The sequence below is a fragment of the Saimiri boliviensis genome, chromosome 9 (assembly GCF_048565385.1).
Source record: "Saimiri boliviensis isolate mSaiBol1 chromosome 9, mSaiBol1.pri, whole genome shotgun sequence".
Lineage (NCBI taxonomy): Eukaryota > Metazoa > Chordata > Mammalia > Primates > Cebidae > Saimiri > Saimiri boliviensis.
Genome location: NC_133457.1, coordinates 57,997,675 through 58,017,806, shown reverse-complemented (window position 1 = coordinate 58,017,806; position 20,132 = coordinate 57,997,675). Strand labels below are relative to the sequence as shown.

Genomic DNA, 20,132 nt, shown 5'->3' with positions numbered 1-20,132 from the left:
TGAGAAAAGGGAGGAGCTGCTGTTGCTACTGAAACCTTATTCGTAAGACTTGTGTTGTGGGGTGGGTGTGGGGCATGCAGTCAAGTTCATCAGAAGGAATTTGCCATTCCACACTGACCACACCTCCATAAAGCCTGTTTCCTAATTATTCCTAGAAGCAGCCCTATAGGATCTCTCTTAGCAGAAGACACTCACTCTGATTTTTAGCTGTCTCTCCTTTTATCTTCTTTCTTCAGCGCCTACACATGCTAGAAACTCAATAAATGCCAAAGGAACAAATGGAGTGGGTTATACTTTTACCAACCTGTATCCTGAAGCCTAGAGAGCAGGGAAAAGCTGCTTAAAAACTCCCTAGAATGAAAATGCCTACTTGGGTAGGAGCAGTCCATTGGCATAAAACAGGAGGTTGGAGCTTTGGGGCAATCAATTTTAAGGTCTCTATCTTTCAGGATGCACAGGTTCCACAGTGGTTCATATTGTTATATACTCTCTCCACTCCACTTTTTTCCTCCTTGAACAAATCAAAATAATTTTTTTGGGGGGGGGACGTCTAAAAAGTATTGTGAGTCCTAGGCACTGAGTCTCCTGTACCTTACTAATAATAAGTCAGTTCTGTTTAGTGCCTGGGGGAACTGGTTGGTAATGTTTTGATCATCACCCCAGGTGTGCATCAGAATTAGAGTTACACTGTACATCAGAAGTAGAAAACTGAATGCCTACAAGCAGGCTAGGTATGGGGAATTTGTCCACCGTATATGATGAAGGGGCGCCTAAATTGGTGTGCACAGCCCTTTTCCCAATAGGTCGCTGTAGGCTACCTCACCCAGATTGTCACCCAGTGTTGCCAGACTTCCCCATTTTCATTTTATTTTATTTTATGAAGGAGTTTTGCTTTTGTCGCCTAGGTTGGAGTGCAATGGCACAATCTTGGCTCACCGCAACCTCCACCTCCTGGGTTCAAGCAATTCTTCAGCCTCAGCCACCCTAATAGCTGAGATTACAGGCATGTGCCATCATGCCCAGCTAATTTTCTATTCCCCATTTTTTAAGAAAGGCTAGAAACCCTGAGCTTTATGTAAAATCTCTCTGTTTTAAAATGCTAGCTCAAATTTCAAAGAAAAAAATCTCCCTGAATGAACCAAACAGAACATCTCAGTACTGTATATGGCATTATTTTGTAATTTCTCTTGAACGTATCTGCTACAGGGAGAAGCCTTAAAAACAAATGGCAGGTGTGGGCACCAGAGAATCAACACATCAGGAAGAGAAAAATGGCATGGTTTTAGTGTAACTGTAAAAAAGTAATACTAGTTGCAGTAAGTTGTATGATTTATGTGTAGTCCCTTAGCACTTATAATTGTTAATCTAATTATTCAGATTCCATAAAATTCCATTAGGATTATTTCATGAATTTGTAATTTGAGTAATAGGGCCAGACTTTCATGACTTAATAGGGCCAGGATTTCATGTATTGAGAACTCTTGCTCATAATTGTGATTCTGATTTTTTTTTTTCCTGATATAGGGTCTCACTCTGTTGCCCAGACTGGAGTGCAATGGCAAGATTTCCAGTGCTCAAGTGGTCCTCCCACCTCAGCCTCCTTTCTGGGACTACAGATGTGTGCCACCACATCTGGCTAATTTTTAAATTTTTTTTTTGTAAAGATGAGGTTTTCCCATGTTGCTCAGGCTGGTCTTGAACTCATCGGCTCAAGCCATCTGCCTGCCTTGATCTGCCCACTTTGGCCTCCTAAAGTGCCAGGATTAGAGGCCTGAGCCACCATGCCTGGCCATGATTTTGAATTTTTAAAAGTGTACTTAACCTTTAATAAAGGCCTATGTATTATTTCTAGTCAGATCACCTTTTTCTGACTTGCTTTGGGGCTAACAGTATAAAAAAGAAGAGGCTGGGTGTGGTGGCTGGCTCACGCCTGTAATCCCAGCACTTTGGGAAGCTGAGATGGGCGGATCACCTGAGGTTGGGAGTTCAAGAACAGCCTGACCAACATGGAGAAACCCCCTCTTGACTAAAAATATAAAAATTAGCTGGGTAGTGGCTCATGCTTGTAATTCCAGCTACTTGGGAGGCTGAGGCAGGAGAATCACTTGAACTTGGGAGGTGGAAATTGCGGTGAGCTGAGACTGTGCCATTGCACTCCAGCCCTGGGGAACAAGAGCAAAACTCCATCTCAAAATAAATAAATAAATAAACAAGTAAGAGAGGAAAGAAGTCTGCATTTCTTTGTTTTTAACTCTTTAGGAATATTTAGTAAAAATTCTTAGGACTTTGGAGATTTGACTGAAAAGCTGCATATATTCACTTTTTAGTGACAAAATCAGCCTGTGGCATTGTCAGAACACCACAAGCCATACCCAGTCACACTTCTTTTCATCTCAGCTGATGATTTCACTTTCTTTTTTTTTTTTTTTGAGACGGAGTTTCGCTCTTGTTACCCAGGCTGGAGTGCGATGGCGCGATCTCGGCTCACCGCAACCTCCGCCTCCTGGGTTCAGGCAATTCTCCTGCCTCAGCCTCCTGAGTAGCTGGGATTACAGGCACGCACCACCATGCCCAGCTAATTTTTTGTATTTTTAGTAGAGACGGGTTTTCACTATGTTGACCGGGATGGTCTCGATCTCTGGACCTCGTGATCCACCCTCCTCGGCCTCCCAAAGTCCTAGGATTACAGGCTTGAGCCACCGCGCCCGGCTGATTTCACTTTCTAATCCTGTACTGTAAATAGTTAAGATCTAGTGTGCTGAGCTCTTCAGAGTGGGAAGTATAGGTTCCTTGTAAACAGAAGCAGGGTTTCTGATTTAGGATTGGTGGAGAGGGAAGACTGTAAGCCTTCCTGGAGGAAGTGACCTCTTCACCAAGAGAATTTGGTTAGACTTCAATGAGAGGTCAGGGCAAGGTTGAGGGAAGAGGCCCAGAACTGAAACAATATGACAGATTTCAGCACTGGAAGTAAATTCAATTGGATTGGTGGGTGCAAGTCATTGTATTTTAATTTTATGTACAGCACTTGTCACTTTCCGATCATTTCTTGTTTACTGTCTGTTCTTCTACCCTCAGCCCCTCACACATGAGGCCTGGCCTGCTGATTGCTTAGTGACTAGCACAGATGTCAATCTTTCCTGAGGGCCAGCCTTGTGTCAGATCCTAAGTGCTTCCCTCGCTCCCCACCCTGCCATTTAATAAAATTCTACCTCTTCAGAGCTGGCTCATATGCTTTCTTCTCTATGAAACCTCCCGTCTTTTTTTCCTCACTCCTACTCTCAGAATTAGTTACTTCTTTCAGAGTGCCCTCAGCAATTGATCCTTCCTTGCAGCATCAATTTAATTATGCATAGTGCTAGTTTGCGGTTTCCTTGTCTCCTCCATTCCTCATTAAGTTTTAAATCATATGAAGACAGTGCATTTTTATGTGTCTCTGTAAGCCCTACAACACGTTGGACAGGCTTTTATACAAAAAACAGGGCTCAAAAATATTTTGAATAAATGAATTAGGGAGAGGTCCATGAACCCCCTCCACTCCCACCCTAATCCTCAGAGCATTACTTTAAAAATCTGACCATTTCAACCTTATTGAAGGCCGATCTTCATTCTGAGAATATAATTCTAACTCCTAAGCACGATGGTGACCTCAGGGCGCTGTGTGAACCTGCACCCACACCCCGTCCAACCACGTCCGTCCCTACACATCCTCTAAAAAAACTTCACTGCTTGTGGTGGCCTGCAAGGCCCGCTGTACTGATTCATGCCACAAGGCTTTTGCGTCAACTACTCCCTGTCTGGAATGTCTTTTCTATTTTCCTTGCCTGGCCCGATTCAGGGCAAGCTTTCCTATTTTGAATCCAGGCCCTGATTAAGAACTTTTAAAAAAGTACTAAGTAGCCGGGCGCGGTGGCTCAAGCCTGTAATCCCAGCACTTTGGGAGGCCGAGGCGGGTGGATCACGAGGTCGAGAGATCGAGACCATCCTGGTCAACATGGTGAAACCCCGTCTCTACTAAAAATGCAAAAAATTAGCTGGTCATGGTGGTGCGTGCCTGTAATCCCAGCTACTCAGGAGGCTGAGGCAGGAGAACTGCCTGAACCCAGGAGGCGGAGGTTGCAGTGAGCCGAGATCGCGCCATTGCACTCCAGCCTGGGCAACAAGAGGGAAACTCCGTCTCAAAAAAAAAAAAAAAGTACTAAGTACAGAAAAGTTTATATGGTGCTCCTCCATTTATGTGATGAAAAATGAAAACGACACTAAGGCGTAAAATGTAATTTTTAAAATGTCACAACTTTGCATGCATGCTAGATTTAGAATAACGTCTGTATTTACGGCGCTCTTGTCTCCGAACGCCCCTAACTCTGCAGACGCCCTCAACAGTGTCTATCGGATCACCCTCAGGTTGGGTCAAACGCTCCTCTTCCCGGCTTTTCAGGCACAACCCTATCTCAACATTCACCATCTTAAGAGGAGCAGCCTGCAGATTTGCCTCTCCCACCAGGGTGGGAGCTGCCGAAGCGGCGAGAACAGCGTTTCCGTGGATCGAGCGCCAGACCACCCGTCAGCGCCAGGCCTATTTTGAGTGGAAGTAAAAGCTCCTCCCTAGGCAGCCGGGGCAGTTCTTTAAAAAGCGGCTCCCAGGCCGGGCGCGGTGGCTCAAGCCTGTAATCCCAGCACTTTGGGAGGCTGAGGCGGGTGGATCACGAGGTCAAGAGGTCGAGACCATCCTGGTCAACATGGTGAAACCCCGTCTCTACTAAAGATACAAAAAAATTAGCTGGGCATGGTGGCACGTGCCTGTAATCCCAGCTACTCGGGAGGCTGAGGCAGGAGAATCGCCTGAACCCAGGAGGCGGAGGTTGCGGTGAGCCGAGATCGCGCCATTGCACTCCAGCCTGGGTAACAAGAGCGAAACTCCGTCTCAAAAAAAAAAAAAAAAAAGCGGCTCCCTTCCCACACAGGAAATACGGCTGGTTCGCCTCTTTCAGGGGTTGGTGCTGGGATAAGAGTGAAATATCAGAACACAAGGAGACTCTCTGAATTCCCGGGCCCAATAACGTGACCCAGCGCCGAGACTCCCAGGAACACCAGCCGAGTGAGCGCGGCGGAGGAAATTACTGACGCCGGAAGTCACGTGAGCGGCTCCCACTGAAATCACAATCTCGGCAGTCGACTATTCAGCCTTGCTGGCGCGTCTGGCGGGCTTCGCTGAGATCCGCTCTTTCGGCGCTCGACTCGCCCGTGCTGCTGCGCCGCCGAAGGAGGGGCAAAGCTCAAGATGGCGGACAAAACGCCAGGCGGCTCTCAGAAGGCCAGTTCAAAGGTAATTTCTGACAGGATTTCGTAAGTCAGCGGATCTACCTCTGTCGTCTGGGGCCTACAGACCCTTCTGGTCTGCAAGAGGCGATTGGGATTGGGGTCTGTGTTCTGGTCGCGACGGTAGGCCCGGGCGCCGCCGCACTGTGGTGCGCAGGCTGAGAGGCCTGGTGTCTCCCCTTAGTCCCAGCCTGGATTCCGCTCGAGACTGGCGTGCCCACGGGCTGGTGGCGTGAGCCCTTCGGCCCGCGCTCGGCATTGGAGTGAGTTCAGATTGAGGTCCGAAGCCGCGAAAACGCTCCCCTGTAGCTCAGCTTCCTGCGCCCCGAGGCCGCCAGACAGCGCCTGGGAGAGAGGCGGGAATCGATTCCCGGTGCTTACGTGCTGCTTTTTTCTGGGTTTGGGATCTCAGTCACTTCCGGCCTCCCTCAGTTTCCCTTCAAGGAATAAATAACCTCTAGGGTCGCCAGCTGTGAGGGGCAGAGACGCGGGGTGCGGAAGGTAGAGGCGGGCGCCGCTCGCCTTCGCAGGGCTGCATAGCCAAGGTGAACGTGCAGTCCACACGTGGTCTTCACCCGGAGGGGAAGGAAAAAGCACTTCTGAGGGTAGAGGGTTCGTGGACTCTGCCTTCACGTGGCGTGTTCCACCGAAAAGCTACGTACGATGAGTAAATGGCGTTTGTGTTCACAGGGAACCTTGTGCAGGTATTGTGAAACCCGTGAGCTGTGCTAGTTGAGCATGAGTAAGGTTGGGTTCTTTGTTGCCATCTTGGGCAGGACATTTAATCGTTTTTTGCTTTGGATTTTTGGTCTCGAACGTGTTAAAAGTAATGGGTACTGCCACGAGGTAGTGAAACTTCCCGATGCTGAGGCAAGAAGGTGTATAACCCTTCAAGGTTCTAAGGACTGTTGTGTCTTAGTGTGTGTGATTACAAATCGGCCATTAGAAAGTTACGTTTACGGTAGGAGAGACCCTTGCGTGTACGGTTCTGAGAAACAACTCGTTTTCTGTTTTCCACTTGCTTTCCCAGTTTCTAATAATCCGGCTGTTGATGCCAATTAGTGAATGATGTACACCAAAATAATTAGTTCCTAATTAGTAATGGTCTTACTAGATATCCTTTAGTTAGAGAAAAACTTGGTAAGGGGCCAGCTTTGGTTGCTTTACAAGGTACTGTTTACTCTGTGTCAGTTATTTCCCTCCCCAGTACATTTCCTCTTCTCCCTTCCTTTTGGGGAGAAGGGAATAGTGAGGTAACTCGCTCTACCAACTCTTCTTAATAGACTCATGACAGGAACAGACCCACTTACTGCTAGGGAGTTATTATTAAAGCTAGCTACATTCATAACAAGTCATGTATAAGCCTCACAATTTTTGTTTCTTCTCAAAGTAATATTTTAAGTATCCCGTACTTGAAGTTTTGGATACATCGAAAACGTTTCAGTGTCTGAAAACGTTTCAGGCTTCCTTCTAAAATAGTACTTCTCGTGATTGTGAGTGTATGGCTGTTCCCTATAAATAAATTCTTGGGTTATCTAGTAATCTTTTCTGTTTATATTGCCTTAGGTTATACTTTGTTCATGCTGTTAACAGATTTCTTACTGATGTCTGTAAAAGGAATTAGGGTATCTTAACTAACTTGGAGGCTGCATAATGTAGTGGGAAGATTATGAATTTTGTGAACAAAAAAGATTTGGGTTCAAATCCTGACTTGGTAATTATATTTGCGATAATATTAAGGCAGATGCTTAAACTGTGGTGCCTCCATTTCCTCATTTGTAATATGGATATAATTTTTTTTTTTACAAGGTTGATATAAGAATTAAATGAACTAATGTCTGTAAAGTACATAATAGATCTTAGTTGCTTTCCCCTCTCCTTTTTCGTTCTTAGAAGAAATAAAAAGTTCTTCGCTTTGAAAATGTCAGGATGGATCTTAATCCTGTGATTTGGGATCTGTCATAATGACTGCTCAGATAGCTGCTTTTTACTTCGGATGCGGAGTTTATTAGAGAAAGTGTAAGGACATTTTGGCTAATACCACAGTATTTGAAATTTCTAGACTTTGATCTCTGATTTGATTTCCCTTCCTCTGGAGAGAACAAATGAGTGGCTTGTATTTTACAGTACAGATGGAGTGAACAGATATTTCTGTTTCATGATTTGTCGTTTTCTTTGGTAGTTAAGTTACCATTAGTATGGATAGGGATACTTATTTCTAGACATTGGGAAAATGTTAATTTTAAAATGTACAATATGGCAAAATTATTAACATTTCTTAATTATAAAAAGATTAGATAACTTCTACAATTCTCCTAGTTTTTGTTTTTTGTTGTTTGTTGTTTTTGTTTTTTGAGACGGAATCTTACCCTGTCGCCCGGGCTGGAGTGCAATGGCACTGCAACCTCTGTCTCCTGGGTTCAAGCGATTCTTCTGCCTCAGCCTCCCTAGTAGCTGGGACTACAGGTGCCTGGCTAATTTTTGTGTTTTTAGAGAGACTGGGTTTCACAATGTTGGCCAGGTGGGTCTCGAACTCCTGACTCGTGATCCACCTGCCTTGTGCTCCCAAAGTGCTGGGATTACAGGCTTGAGCCACTGCACCTGGCCTCTATTTTTAAAATGATATTTTATGTATGGATATTTGAATGACTTACCTTGATTCATAATTTTCTTTACTGAAGAGACCCTTATGCCCTTTTAATTTCCTGTGTAATTTTGCTGTACATCGCATTTTAGAGCCCGGCAGAAGTAGACATTCAGTAAGTGTTTTAGAAATGAGCTAAAATTTTCCTATGCATTTGTTTGTCACTAGTCTAAAATATTGCTTAGTTGGGGAGGAGTGTTGATGTTATGCTGTAGCTTTGATTTTGAGAGGAGAGAGAGTGAGCCTTTAATTGTTTGCTTGTAAAATTGTTAAACATATTTCCTTAGAATTTAATTTATAAAAAATTATTTTTGAATGTCAGTTGTTTGCTTGCTCAGCAAAATTAGGATATGAAGAAAATTTCATATTTTCTTTCCTTATGCAATCTTCTGTGCTGGTAATACTGCTAATATAATGGAATTGTGTGCCCTACTGTTTCTCTCTGTGACTATGGCTTTTTTTTTCTTTTTTGCTGTATCGCCAAAAATTGAGTTAGAGAGGTGAATGGATAAAACAGAAAATACCACTGGCTTCCTTGGACATCCAGTGCTAAATTGCTTTGGAAACTGTTTTTATTGACTGCCTTTGCTGATTAACAAAAGTATCAATTCTAAGAAATAAGTAAAACGAGGATCTATTCAAGGCTTGTGAACCTCAGGTATTTATTACTGCCAGTTTTCATCTTTTGTGGTCCCTGAAAGTTTATGAAAAGGTCCACACGATATAACAAACCTTGAAAATTAGGCTTTTCAGTATTTGACAGTTTTAGTTTAAACCAAATCTTTATTATGGTATGGTTGTAACCTTATCTTAAAATGGAAGGTAGGTTTTTTTGGTAGAAGGTTTTGTTTTGGTCTGGAAGGTAGAACTGGACTCAACTTCCATTTTCTCGATTGATACTTTTTCAAAACTGGAGCCTGCAATACTGGTGCTGGAATATACCTGTTGATATGGTTTTAAAGATACATTTTTCTGGATTGAATTGATTGATTTCTGAAAGTCCAGTTTTTTTTTTTTTGAGATGGTGTTTTCTGAAAGTCCAGTTTTTGTTTTTGAGACAGAGTCTTGCTCTGTCACCAGGCTGGAGTGCCCTGGTGCAATCTTAACTCCCTGCAATCTCCACCACCCAGGTTCAAGCTATTCTCCTGCCTCAGCCGCCTGAGTAGCTGGGACTACAGGTGCATGCTGCCATGCCTGGCTGATTTTTTGTATTTGTAGTAGAGACAGGGTTTCACCTTGTTAGCCAGAATGGTCTCAATCTCCTGACCTGGTGATATACCCGCCTTGGCTTCCCAGAGTGCTAGGATTACAGGTGTGAGCCACCACTCCTGGCCCTGAAAGTCCAGTTTTTATTTTCACTTTTTGGTTTTTATTTCTGAAGCTTTGTTTTCCTTAGAAAGTAAACCTAAGAAAGATACCCATTTGCTTTACTGGATATCATTGAAAGAAGAGCTCATTTAGTATGCAAGTTGAAGACATCTACGCCTCTACCCCCCACCATTTTTTCCAAGGAGTATCATTTTTGGAATAAAAAGAAAAACTTACTACAAGATACTAAATCAAAAACAGTAATATTACAGACTATTTGTCTCTTATTCTAGTATAGATAGTTTTAATATTTTATTGTACATCTGCCATGTGCTGGATATTTTGTTGAAATAACATTTTTGAAAGCAAGATACGTTTGTCAGTAGCACTTGAGGCATCTAGATGTTAGACATCTATTCCCTGATTTTAAATTTTTTCATAAGGCCCTTTCTCAGTTTAGAGAAACTATAGGTTGTTCAAAGTGTATTTAACAACTTTGCATATAGTATTCGTAGTGTTTTGAATAAGTTAAAAAATCATCTTAGATTTGTTATTTAACTTTATTTACATAGTGCTTATATTAATGATTTTGTAAAGTTTTTTTTTTTTTTTGAAAGATGGATACCTTGATTTGACTTGGACAGTGGTATTAAGCTAGGTAGCTGTTGTTAATGGAAACTGTGATATGTTGACAGTGTGGAGTGTTATTTTGTTTGGTGGTAGATACTTTTTCTGACAAGTCAACTATATTGAGACTGTGTCACTTGCCAGATCTTTTGCTTGATGTTGAATTAGAAAATGTTAAATCAGAATGTACTCATTTTTGAGGAGCGTGCTGTCTAGTTGAAAGACAATACGGTATGCTTCCTGTGAGAGAGATTGTTAAACTTGTGGAGATGAAAGTTGCTGCTCTTGAGTGGGAGAGAAGAAACCTATGGGAGATTAGGAGACAGATATGAGAATGGAGAGCTTACTAGGTGGAAATGGTGGTGCTGGAGGAATGTTGCTGTGGATAGCTTGCTAATTTGGAGACTTAGATATGGGGCTTTCACTTGGAGTAAAGTTGGAGCAGCCAGAAGAAAATCAGTTTTGTTCTCAGCCAGCAAGCTATAGGGCCACAGGTAGTGTGGTTCTCTTCACTTTCATCCCCTTAGCAGCCATCATAATGATCTTTCTTCCTTTTGGATTTTCTTGCTGTCCCTCCCCACATTTGTACTGTCTGCTTTCTCTGCCCTAAAATAAATTTCTTTTGGGTGTGTTACTTTATTGCCTCAAACTTCCCTTAGTCTGCCTTTTCATTTCTTGCTTTTGTGTCTTTTTTCTTTTCCTGCTTTGCTCTCCTCTCCTCTCCTTTTTCCTTTCCTTTCTCCCCAGAGATGGGAGTTATTGCTATGTTGTCCAGGCTGGTCTTGAACTCCTGGCCTCAAGCAATCATCCCATCTCAGTCTCCCGAATAGCTGAGATTACAGATGTGAGCTACTACATTCAGCTGCTTTTGGACCTTTGATTTGGATAAGGAGTTGTGCCGTAGTCTTCAGGAGATCTTTAAGCATCGTTGGTTTGTGTTCTTCAGTTAAAAAGCCAAACTCAAGACAAATGTATAGTTCAGTTCCAGGTTAAGGAGAGGGAGAGGCTCAGCTTCTGAAATAGTGCTGTATTTACTGTTTACCTTGACTGTTAGCTTTAGAAATTGATTATTCTTTTAAAAAGTGTGTTAACTACTGTTTGAACCGTTTTTAAGCCTTAAAGAGTTCTGTGCTGAATGCTATGTAGCTATAGGTGTGTATCAGTGGAAAATGGTTTGCGGTAAATGTGGTTAGTGACATCTTAGGCTAATTGAAGTCAGCTGGTGCATTGTCCTTCCCCATGCTATTATTACTCAATTTGCAAATTTATCAAATTGTGTTATTTTGAAAGCTGATGTATTTCCCTTTGGAATTTTGAGCTATTGAATGAAATTGTATTAAGTATGTAAAGAAATTTGAGTATCATCGACATTATCTTAACATTGAATTTTCCCACCCAGTAATGAGTCTTTTGAAAAGGTGACTTGAGCAGCTGAATTTTTCCTAAACTTTTTGTTTTCTTCATAAGGGTTATATACATTTCTTAAATTGGTTTCTAGATGTTTTATATTTTTTTGTTGCTTTTATGATTAGGATGTTTTTGTTACCTAGCAAGTTAATATTGGTATATTAGAAGGCAGTCGATTTTTTTTTCAGTCCGTCAGCTTCTTGACTGAACTTGTTTTTCTTTTGTAACAGTATTTATTATTTTGGATTTTTGAATTTCTAGATCTTTGTAAATTGATGCATTTCAAGGTATGTTTCAGTGTGTTTCATAGTTAATAAATACTAAACATTTTCTTCTTTCATACCATCTTGACTTTTAAGAAAGATTAGCTGCAAGAAGAAAATGAGGGTGGACGCAAAAGGTGGGGACAGAAAAACCATGGACAGGAAGAATGAGTTGGGGCTGGGTGTGGTGACTCACACCTGTAATCCTAGCACTTTCAGAGGTTGAGGTGGGTAGATCAACCTGAGGTCAGGGGTTCGAGACCAGCCTGACCAACATGATGAAACCCTGTCTCTACTAAAAATACAAAAATTAGCCTGGTGTGGTGGCACTTTCCTATAATCCCAGCTACTCAGGAGGCTGAGGAAGGAGAATCATGGAACCAGGGAGGTGGAGGCTGCAGTGAGCTGAGATCTCGCCACGGTGACAGAGTGAGACTGTCTCAAAAAACAAAAACAAAAAAAAAGTAAGAATGAGATGGGAGGTGTCCCAGTGCGTGGTTGTCCTGGGCTGTTTTTTGCCTACGCTGATGCTCAATACAGTGGAGTTCAGAGGAGTAAATTGATTCAGTGTAAAAATCTTACCAGCTATTCTTAGCCTTTTGTTTGGACAGTGTAAATAAAACAATACTGTATGGATCTATATTAATCTTCCTGATTTGCTCTGTTTTAAGTAACATATGAATCTTCAATTTTCTGTTAAATTAATATTTTATCTTATACTTTATATGACATCTGGAACTGGGAGTTGGGGTCAAGTGAGATATTTGTGATCTCAAAATTCTTGATTTCATTTGAGCACTTCACACTTAAATATATAAATAGAAACAAGTAAAATCTCACTGCCCTATACCTTCAAAAATAAAGCTCAATGACAGTTACATTTTGGCTCTCCAAGTAAAAATTACAGAAAGATAGCATACATTATTTAATTAATAGCCTTGCAGCTTGTTGTCTTTGTCTTTACATGCATAGTGAAAACAAATTATTGCATACCATGTGTAATCTGATATGTAGATCAATTATTAAAAGTTGAAATTTTAACAGTTGACATTGCCGGAACATATAATATGAACTCTTTCTCATCCCACCAGGCAGTCTGTGACATGCTGTAGAATCATCTCCCTTAAAACTAGTTGTAAATGGTGCCTTATTGGTGATTCCATAATGTTTTGTTGAACTTTCTGCAAAATTTGTACCCTTTAATAGCAAGGATTTATATGTGGATTTCTTTATGTGGCTTTGGGTGGTTAGAGAAAGGAAGAGAGTTCTTATGCTATGAATCAAGAAGTTGCTGGCAGTGCAATGGCAGTAAACAGTGCATCTGTGATTAGGAAGAGCTTTTCCATAAAACTTCTGTAATAAAAATGGTGGTTAGATTTCCAGTGTATACTATGAAGAGGTAGTTGTGCCTCATATATATCCCACTGGCGTTTATATCATATTTTTGGAAATATGAAGGCTGAATTTTAAAGAAATTACTTACACATTTACTTAATATCACAATCTTTTCCTAAGTCAGAGACTGCCTTTGCTCAGTTTTATTAGCTGAGGAGAAATTGCTGGAAGTTCGGAGAGATTAAGTTTGTAAAACATCAGAGACATAGTTTCTTAGTATAAGATATTTTGAAAATACTGACTTTTATTTTTAATGCTTGTAGACGAGATCGTCAGATGTTCATTCATCTGGATCTTCAGATGCACACGTGAGTATAAAAGGCAATCTTTCTCTTTTTTCCCTTTAAAATTTAATTTATCCTCATATGTAACCCCACATCAATGATTTTACTTGACAAATAAGTACAATTATATTGTATGTGCTTTTTTTCTTTTACTGTTTTTTCTAGGCACCTTCACTTTTTGTGTGTTCTACTTGTGTGAGTTAGCCCTCTCAAGCCATGTTAGAAAGTTAGTATGTATGTTTTCTTATTTTTATTACGTAAAAATCTGTACACATGTAAGTATGTGTACTTACATATTGACTATGGGATTGCATTATACACACGCTTTTCTCACTGTGTAGAATGTGTTGGAAATCCCTGTAGGTAAACTGTTATAACTCTAAGCTGTTCTTTTTTAAGGCATCATAATGTTCTGTGGTGGGGAGGTGCAGTTGTTAAGAAATAACAAATAGGCATATATTTTGTGTTTAAAGCTTTTGGATAACATTTTGGATAGGTAATACTGCAAAAGTATTTCTTTATATATGTTATTACAGCATTGTTCAAAGTGTAGTCTCAAGACCCCAGGAGTCACTGAGAATCTATGAGAAGGGTCTGTGAATTAAAAACTAATTTTTGTAATAATACTAAGGCATTATTTATGCCTTTTTCACTGTTTTGGCATTTGCAGGAATGCAAATGTAGCTGGAGCTGCAAAAGCATTTGGTGGGTAAATTGTTGGCACTTGAGCACAAATCAAGGCAGTGACACCAGAATATACTTGTCATTATATTCTTTTCCACCAGACAGAGTAATTTCACTTAAGAGACTAGCATAATTAGAAATAATTTTTACTTCTTGGTGAAGCTATAAAAATTACTATTGTTGTACTGTTTTACTACATCAAGCAGTAAAAATTATTACTATTGTCTTGATCTTTTCTATAGTTTGTCTTAATATTCTGTGAGATAAAATAAGAAGTATGTATAACACTTAGCTTACCAAAATGTGATGTCTGAGTTGAGAAATGAAGCTACCTCCTTTTTTCATGAAACACCATTTTTACTTGGGAATGACTGACAGGTGAACTATGGTTAATCAGACTTGGGTATTTTGGCAGACATTTTCTTGAAAATGAAGGTAATGAACCTGTTACTTCAAGGAAAACAACTATTACCAACATAAAATTCAAGTTTGTGAGTTAGAGTTATTGAAAACTTCCCCTGTTCTTAAGAACTTTTCTAATGAAATCAATGGTGATATTAAGGGATGTGATATTTTGATAATGTACAATGAAATTTGTCAATATCCAAAATAGCTTATTTCTGGTTTTCAGTGCTATATATGTATATATGTGTGGTTTGTTTTTTCTCTTATTTTACTTTTCCTGAAGATGGATGCATCTGGACCCTCAGATAGTGATATGCCAAGTCGGACACGACCTAAGAGCCCAAGAAAACATAATTATAGGAATGAAAGTGCCCGTGAAAGCCTTTGTGATTCTCCTCACCAGAATCTCTCAAGAGTGAGTATAGATAAGGTAAAGATAAGAAAGGATAGTTAATGATTTTAATTTGTCCTTGATTTAATTTAGTAGTTGAATATCTTGGTTTTGTATGTGTTTCGTCTTATTCCATTTGAAAATAGCATTTTTTTTTTTCTTTTTGTATTTGAAATTACAGTAAACCCAAGTTTATTTAGGGAAATCGTTTTAGTTCAAATGTGAGATGTATTTCATTTTAAGAGTTTTAAATTTTATTCAAAAAACAAAATAGTGTTTGGATTTAAAATGGTTAATTGTCAACTTTATCTTTCCCCACTTAAACATTTGCTGAACCAAGTGCCAGTTACCAGTTACTGGAAATGCACAGATCACTGAAACTATTCTTGTTCCCAGAGGGCTTATAGTCTCACTTTGGGTAGCAAACAGGAGCAGGTGCTATTCACTCTGATAAGTGCAGTTACCAGGGCAATACAGGAACACAGAGAAGGAGCTTCTTGTAGATCTGCAAAGTGCTCTCAGACGCTTAGACTTTTGTTCTATGTCAAGTAATTTTTTTTGTGTGGTTAAATTTGTGACATATGATAACACAGTCATCACCAGCCAATATTAACCACTGATAAATTATTTTTCTTGTTTAGTATTTCTAGGCATAAATATATTTTTACTTTGCCTAGATTTATTTTACAAGAACCAGTTTTAAAATATCCTGTTTTTAGTTATAATATTTTTCATTTCTGCAAAAATTCTGTAAACTTTTTAATGATTGCTTTTATTGTTTATTTGAATAAATACTCCATAGTTTCCCCATTCTGCATCTCCCAAGGGCAAGCCTATTTAATGACCAGGGAGTTAATTAATAAAGTCTTAATTTTATAATTGGTTAACTTCTCATTTTAGTAGGAGAGAGAGAAACCTTTAGATTTCAGTAAGGTTTTATTTAATAAACATATCCTACCTTTTAAGTTTATAAATCAAATGAGTAACTGATTGAACGAAAAGGTCTACAGACAATGTATTCAGGCTGTATTTCAGAAGAAAGTTGCTTCTAAGTTATATGAATGAAGAGTTCACTAAAATGTTGTTTTATATTTGAAATTAGTTAATATATAGTTTTACTTGAGCTGAAACTTAAAATATTGTAGGTGACACTTTAATCCCAGCAAAGAATGAAATTATGTTCATAAATGTCAGTATTATTGATGAAGAATGAGGTAATTTACCAAATTATAAAGAAGAAGTGATTTACATATGTGAAATGAGGGTTGTAGATGGTAAATTCCTGCCACTGGACCATGGAAATGTATGCCTCCCTTTGCCTACTTGAGGATCTTTATTCTATCATTGCAACTTTTCCCCAGAAACATCTGTACTTTCCCTCCTCAAATGCCTTTATTCTTGTCCTAAGCATGAGTGTCTCTTTTATTTTTACCTTTTTATAAACATGAACTTTTGCATGTTTTTGACCTTGAGCTATTAAATGAAGACATTTCTTTGATGACTACTTAACATCAGAGTCAAGCAAGATAGGCACCTGATGTGTAGAGTATCCCCAGCTTTTCTTCACAATGAAATTTTTAAAAAATGCAGTCTATTCTGAAGACTGAGTTATCAGGTGATATGTATTAAAGTTTTAGATAGCGTTAAGGATGTATATATAAGGGTATGCTTTTTATTTCTTAGCCTCTTCTGGAAAACAAACTTAAAGCATTCAGTATTGGAAAAATGAGTACAGCTAAGCGAACTTTAAGTAAAAAGGAACAGGAAGAATTAAAGAAAAAGGTAAGGTTGAAAATGTATTTTGAATTATCCTTGGAAATGAATGTGTCTAAGGGGTTACAGTAGTAAGTGTGTTAGAGGACTGTTTCCCAAAGATTCTTAACATCTAGGATAGTCTCAGCTTCACTTCTGAGTCAAATCTGTAATACAAGGTATATTCCTAGGAATCCAGCTTCTTGTTCTTTCACCCGGTTTCTTTTTTCTTTGTTATAGTTTTGGCTATTTTCTAATCTATTCTTTTTGTGTAAGTAAAGGGGGTGTGTGTGTGTGTGTGTGTGTGTGTGTGTGTGTGTGTGTACACACATTGTATCCATTCCCCTTAGATTAATGATAGCATGCTTTATAGAGTACACTTTTTTCCAACTTGCTTTTTTAACTTAACATTATATATCAGAAATATTTCACAAGTATATAGAAATACTCCTTATTCTTCTATGGCTGTGTAGATATGTAGTCATTTATTCAACTAAAATTCTATTGAAGGCATTTATGATTTGTTCTTTTGCCATTACAAATCATGCTGTTATGGATAATGTTATGCGTATGTTTGTTTTTTTTGCTAGTGTTATCTTTGGAACATATTCTTATAGGTGAGATTTGGGGGTATATACTTATAAATGAGATTACTGGGTTGAATGGTAAATGCATAAATGTAGTTTTTCTATATTTGTCATTGTCAAAATGTTCTCTGTAGGGGCAGGAACATTTTGCATTCCTGTCAGCAATGTATGAATGAATGTTTCCCCATAGCACTGCCAACAGTGGAGTTTCACCAATCTCCTACATGAAAAATGGTATCTTAGTGTAGTTTTAAATTTGCATTTCTCTCATTATGAGTAAAGTTTAACAGTTTTTCTTGTGTTTGTTTCTGTGAACTGTCTGCTCACATCTAAACCATTTTTTTCTGTAAGTTATATTAACAGTTTATTATGCATGGTGCAATTTTTTTTCTCACTTTGTTGATTGTTTTTTATTTTGCTGCTGTTGTTTTTCTTCATGCAAAAACTATTGTTGTACAGTCAGATTTATCAGTCTCCCTATGATTTCTGGTTTTTCAGTTAAATTTTTTCCACTACAAGCTTATAAAAGAATTTCCTCATGTTTTCCTCTAGTACTGTATGGTTTCATTTTTTAGGAATATTAAATTATTTTGTAGTTTATTCTGGTATGTGGTGTGCAGAATACATTCATTTTTGTCTTTTTTCAGATAATTATTCAGTTATCCCATTATCATTTATTGAAAAGTTTATTTCCCATTCATTTGAGATGCTGCTTTTATTGAACACTAAATTTCCACATGCTATTCGATTTTATTCTGTATTTTCTGTTAATGTTCCATTGGCCCTTCTGTTCATATATGTTTTGGGGACATTTAGAATAATTGAAAATATCAAGATTCTTCTTAGCTTTCTTTTCTTTAATGCCACTTGTCAGTAGATATTGCTGCTTCAACTTCTAATACTCATGTTTTTGGTGATTTGAAAAATATTTATATTCACTGAATTAAATCATCATGCCTTGGAAACTTGGTAAACATTACTAGCATAATATGTTCTCATATAGTCAGTTGTCATACAATTTGATGCTTGAGTTGTTTCTAGACACATTTACTAATTAGCCTGTAGTTACGGGTTCTTTTCTGGTTCTGCAAATTGCCAGTAGATCATACAAAGGCTTCGTAGTGGGTCCTTTAAAAAAAAATAAAAACAAACAAATTGGCAGTAGAGGAGCAAAGCCTCTCTTAAATTTCATTAATATTTAGTATCTGCTAAAGATTAGATGTTATTACATGTTAGGACTGCTGGACCTGGGAAGGGAGGGTTTTCATCCATATTATTCCTTGATGAATTTAACCCTATGTACATTAACAATTTTTGTATTGTGATATTAATATTTTCATGTGTATTTAGGAGGATGAAAAGGCAGCTGCTGAGATTTATGAGGAATTTCTTGCTGCTTTTGAAGGAAGTGATGGTAATAAAGTGAAAACATTTGTGCGAGGGGGTGTCGTTAATGCAGCTAAAGGTAAGTTTATAAAATACAACTACTAATAAAGTATAACTGTTACAGTTTTTGAGCAAACCCCATTGAATAACTGCAGGTAGATAATTGTGGAAAGAAATACGGTTGCTTTTGAATTTTACATTTTCTATCAGCACCCTCTAGTGGTTATATTAATTAGCAAGATAAATGGCCAAGTGTCAGCTAATGAGATACTGAAGCCAGATAGCTTATAAACATGTTTAGTTTCTTTCAAGTTTTTTTTTTTTTTTTTTTTTTTTTTTTTTTTTTTTGAGACGGAGTTTCGCTCTTGTTACCCAGGCTGGAGTGCAATGGCGCGATCTCGGCTCATCACAACCTCTGCCTCCTGGGCTCAGGCAATTCTCCTGCCTCAGCCTCCTGAGTAGCTGGGATTACAGGCACGCGCCACCATGCCCAGCTAGTTTTTTGTATTTTTAGTAGAGACGGGGTTTCACCATGTTGACCAGGATGGTCTCGATCTCTCGACCTCGTGATCCACCCGCCTCGGCCTCCCAAAGTGCTGGGATTACAGGCTTGAGCCACCGCGCCCGGCCGTTTCTTTCAAGTTTTAAGACAGCAGAGCACTAGTCAGAAGTTGTAATATGTGTCATCGTTTTGTTACAAAATGATTAAATTAGTATGATTGAGGTGATATTTGAATTTAATTTCATGTTTGTCAATAGTGATACATCTTAATCCTAAAAGCATTTTACTAATTTTTACTTGTTTTTTTTTTTTTTTTTTTTTTTTTTTTTGAGACGGAGTTTCCCTCTTGTTACCCAGGCTGGAGTGCAATGGTGCGATCTCGGCTCACCGCAACCTCCGCCTCCTGGGTTCAGGCAATTCTCCTGCCTCAGCCTCCTGAGTAGCTGGGATTACAGGCACGCGCCACCATGCCCAGCTAATGTTTTGTATTTTTAGCAGAGACGGGGTTTCACCATGTTGACCAGGTTGGTCTCGATCTCTCGACCTTGTGATCCACCTGCCTCGGCCTCCCAAAGTGCTGGGATTACAGGCTTGAGCCACCGCGCCCGGCCCTAATTTTTACTTGTTTTCAAATAAAAAAGTAAAAAGTGAATGTGAAATTAATTTTGAAACCTAGTATTTTAAATTTCAGAAGAACATGAAACAGATGAAAAAAGAGGTAAAATCTATAAGCCATCTTCAAGATTTGCAGATCAAAAAAATCCTCCAAATCAGTCTTCCAATGAAAGACCACCATCTCTTCTTGTGATAGAAACCAAAAAACCTGTAAGTCATACTCAAGTAATTGACCATTTATGTTCAGAGATGACACTGCCAATGATACTTCCATTATAAGCAGGACTTTGGCTTTTTGTTTTTCATTTTTGGTTGGGTTGGGGGTCATAGATGTTAAGTTTTGATGCTTTCTAGCCCAGTAATTTACTTAGGTGAGACATAATGAATTAGGATACATAGATGATATTCTTTATGTTCTTTGAGCAGGGAAAATTTGCTATTTATGCTCGTAATATATTGCAAGTCAAAACTTGACTGTATTTTGGGTATAAATTTAAAGCTATGGGGTTGTCTTAAGCAATTCTGAACTGAGGTATTTAAATTATTGGTACGTGTAGTGTATGTTT

At 39.0% G+C, this 20,132-nt stretch overlaps 1 protein-coding gene across 7 annotated transcripts in view; it reads left to right on the top strand.

Moving 5' to 3' along the window:
- Positions 1 to 5,213: 5,213 nt before the first annotated feature.
- Positions 5,214 to 20,132, top strand: part of U2SURP (U2 snRNP associated SURP domain containing) — a 52,358-nt gene continuing 37,439 nt past the window's right edge. For 5 of the 7 annotated variants that reach the window (XM_010341554.2, XM_010341557.2, XM_010341553.2 and 2 more), the window contains exons 1-6: positions 5,214 to 5,323; positions 13,224 to 13,268; positions 14,617 to 14,763; positions 16,408 to 16,506; positions 18,414 to 18,528; positions 19,643 to 19,776. In XM_010341554.2, coding sequence (XP_010339856.1) covers positions 5,279 to 5,323; positions 13,224 to 13,268; positions 14,617 to 14,763; positions 16,408 to 16,506; positions 18,414 to 18,528; positions 19,643 to 19,776 — 585 coding nt within the window. In that variant the 5' untranslated portion in view covers positions 5,214 to 5,278. The remainder of the gene's footprint in view (positions 5,324 to 13,223; positions 13,269 to 14,616; positions 14,764 to 16,407; positions 16,507 to 18,413; positions 18,529 to 19,642; positions 19,777 to 20,132) is intronic. The other 2 variants (XM_010341556.3, XM_010341555.3) reach the window with 1 other exon arrangement.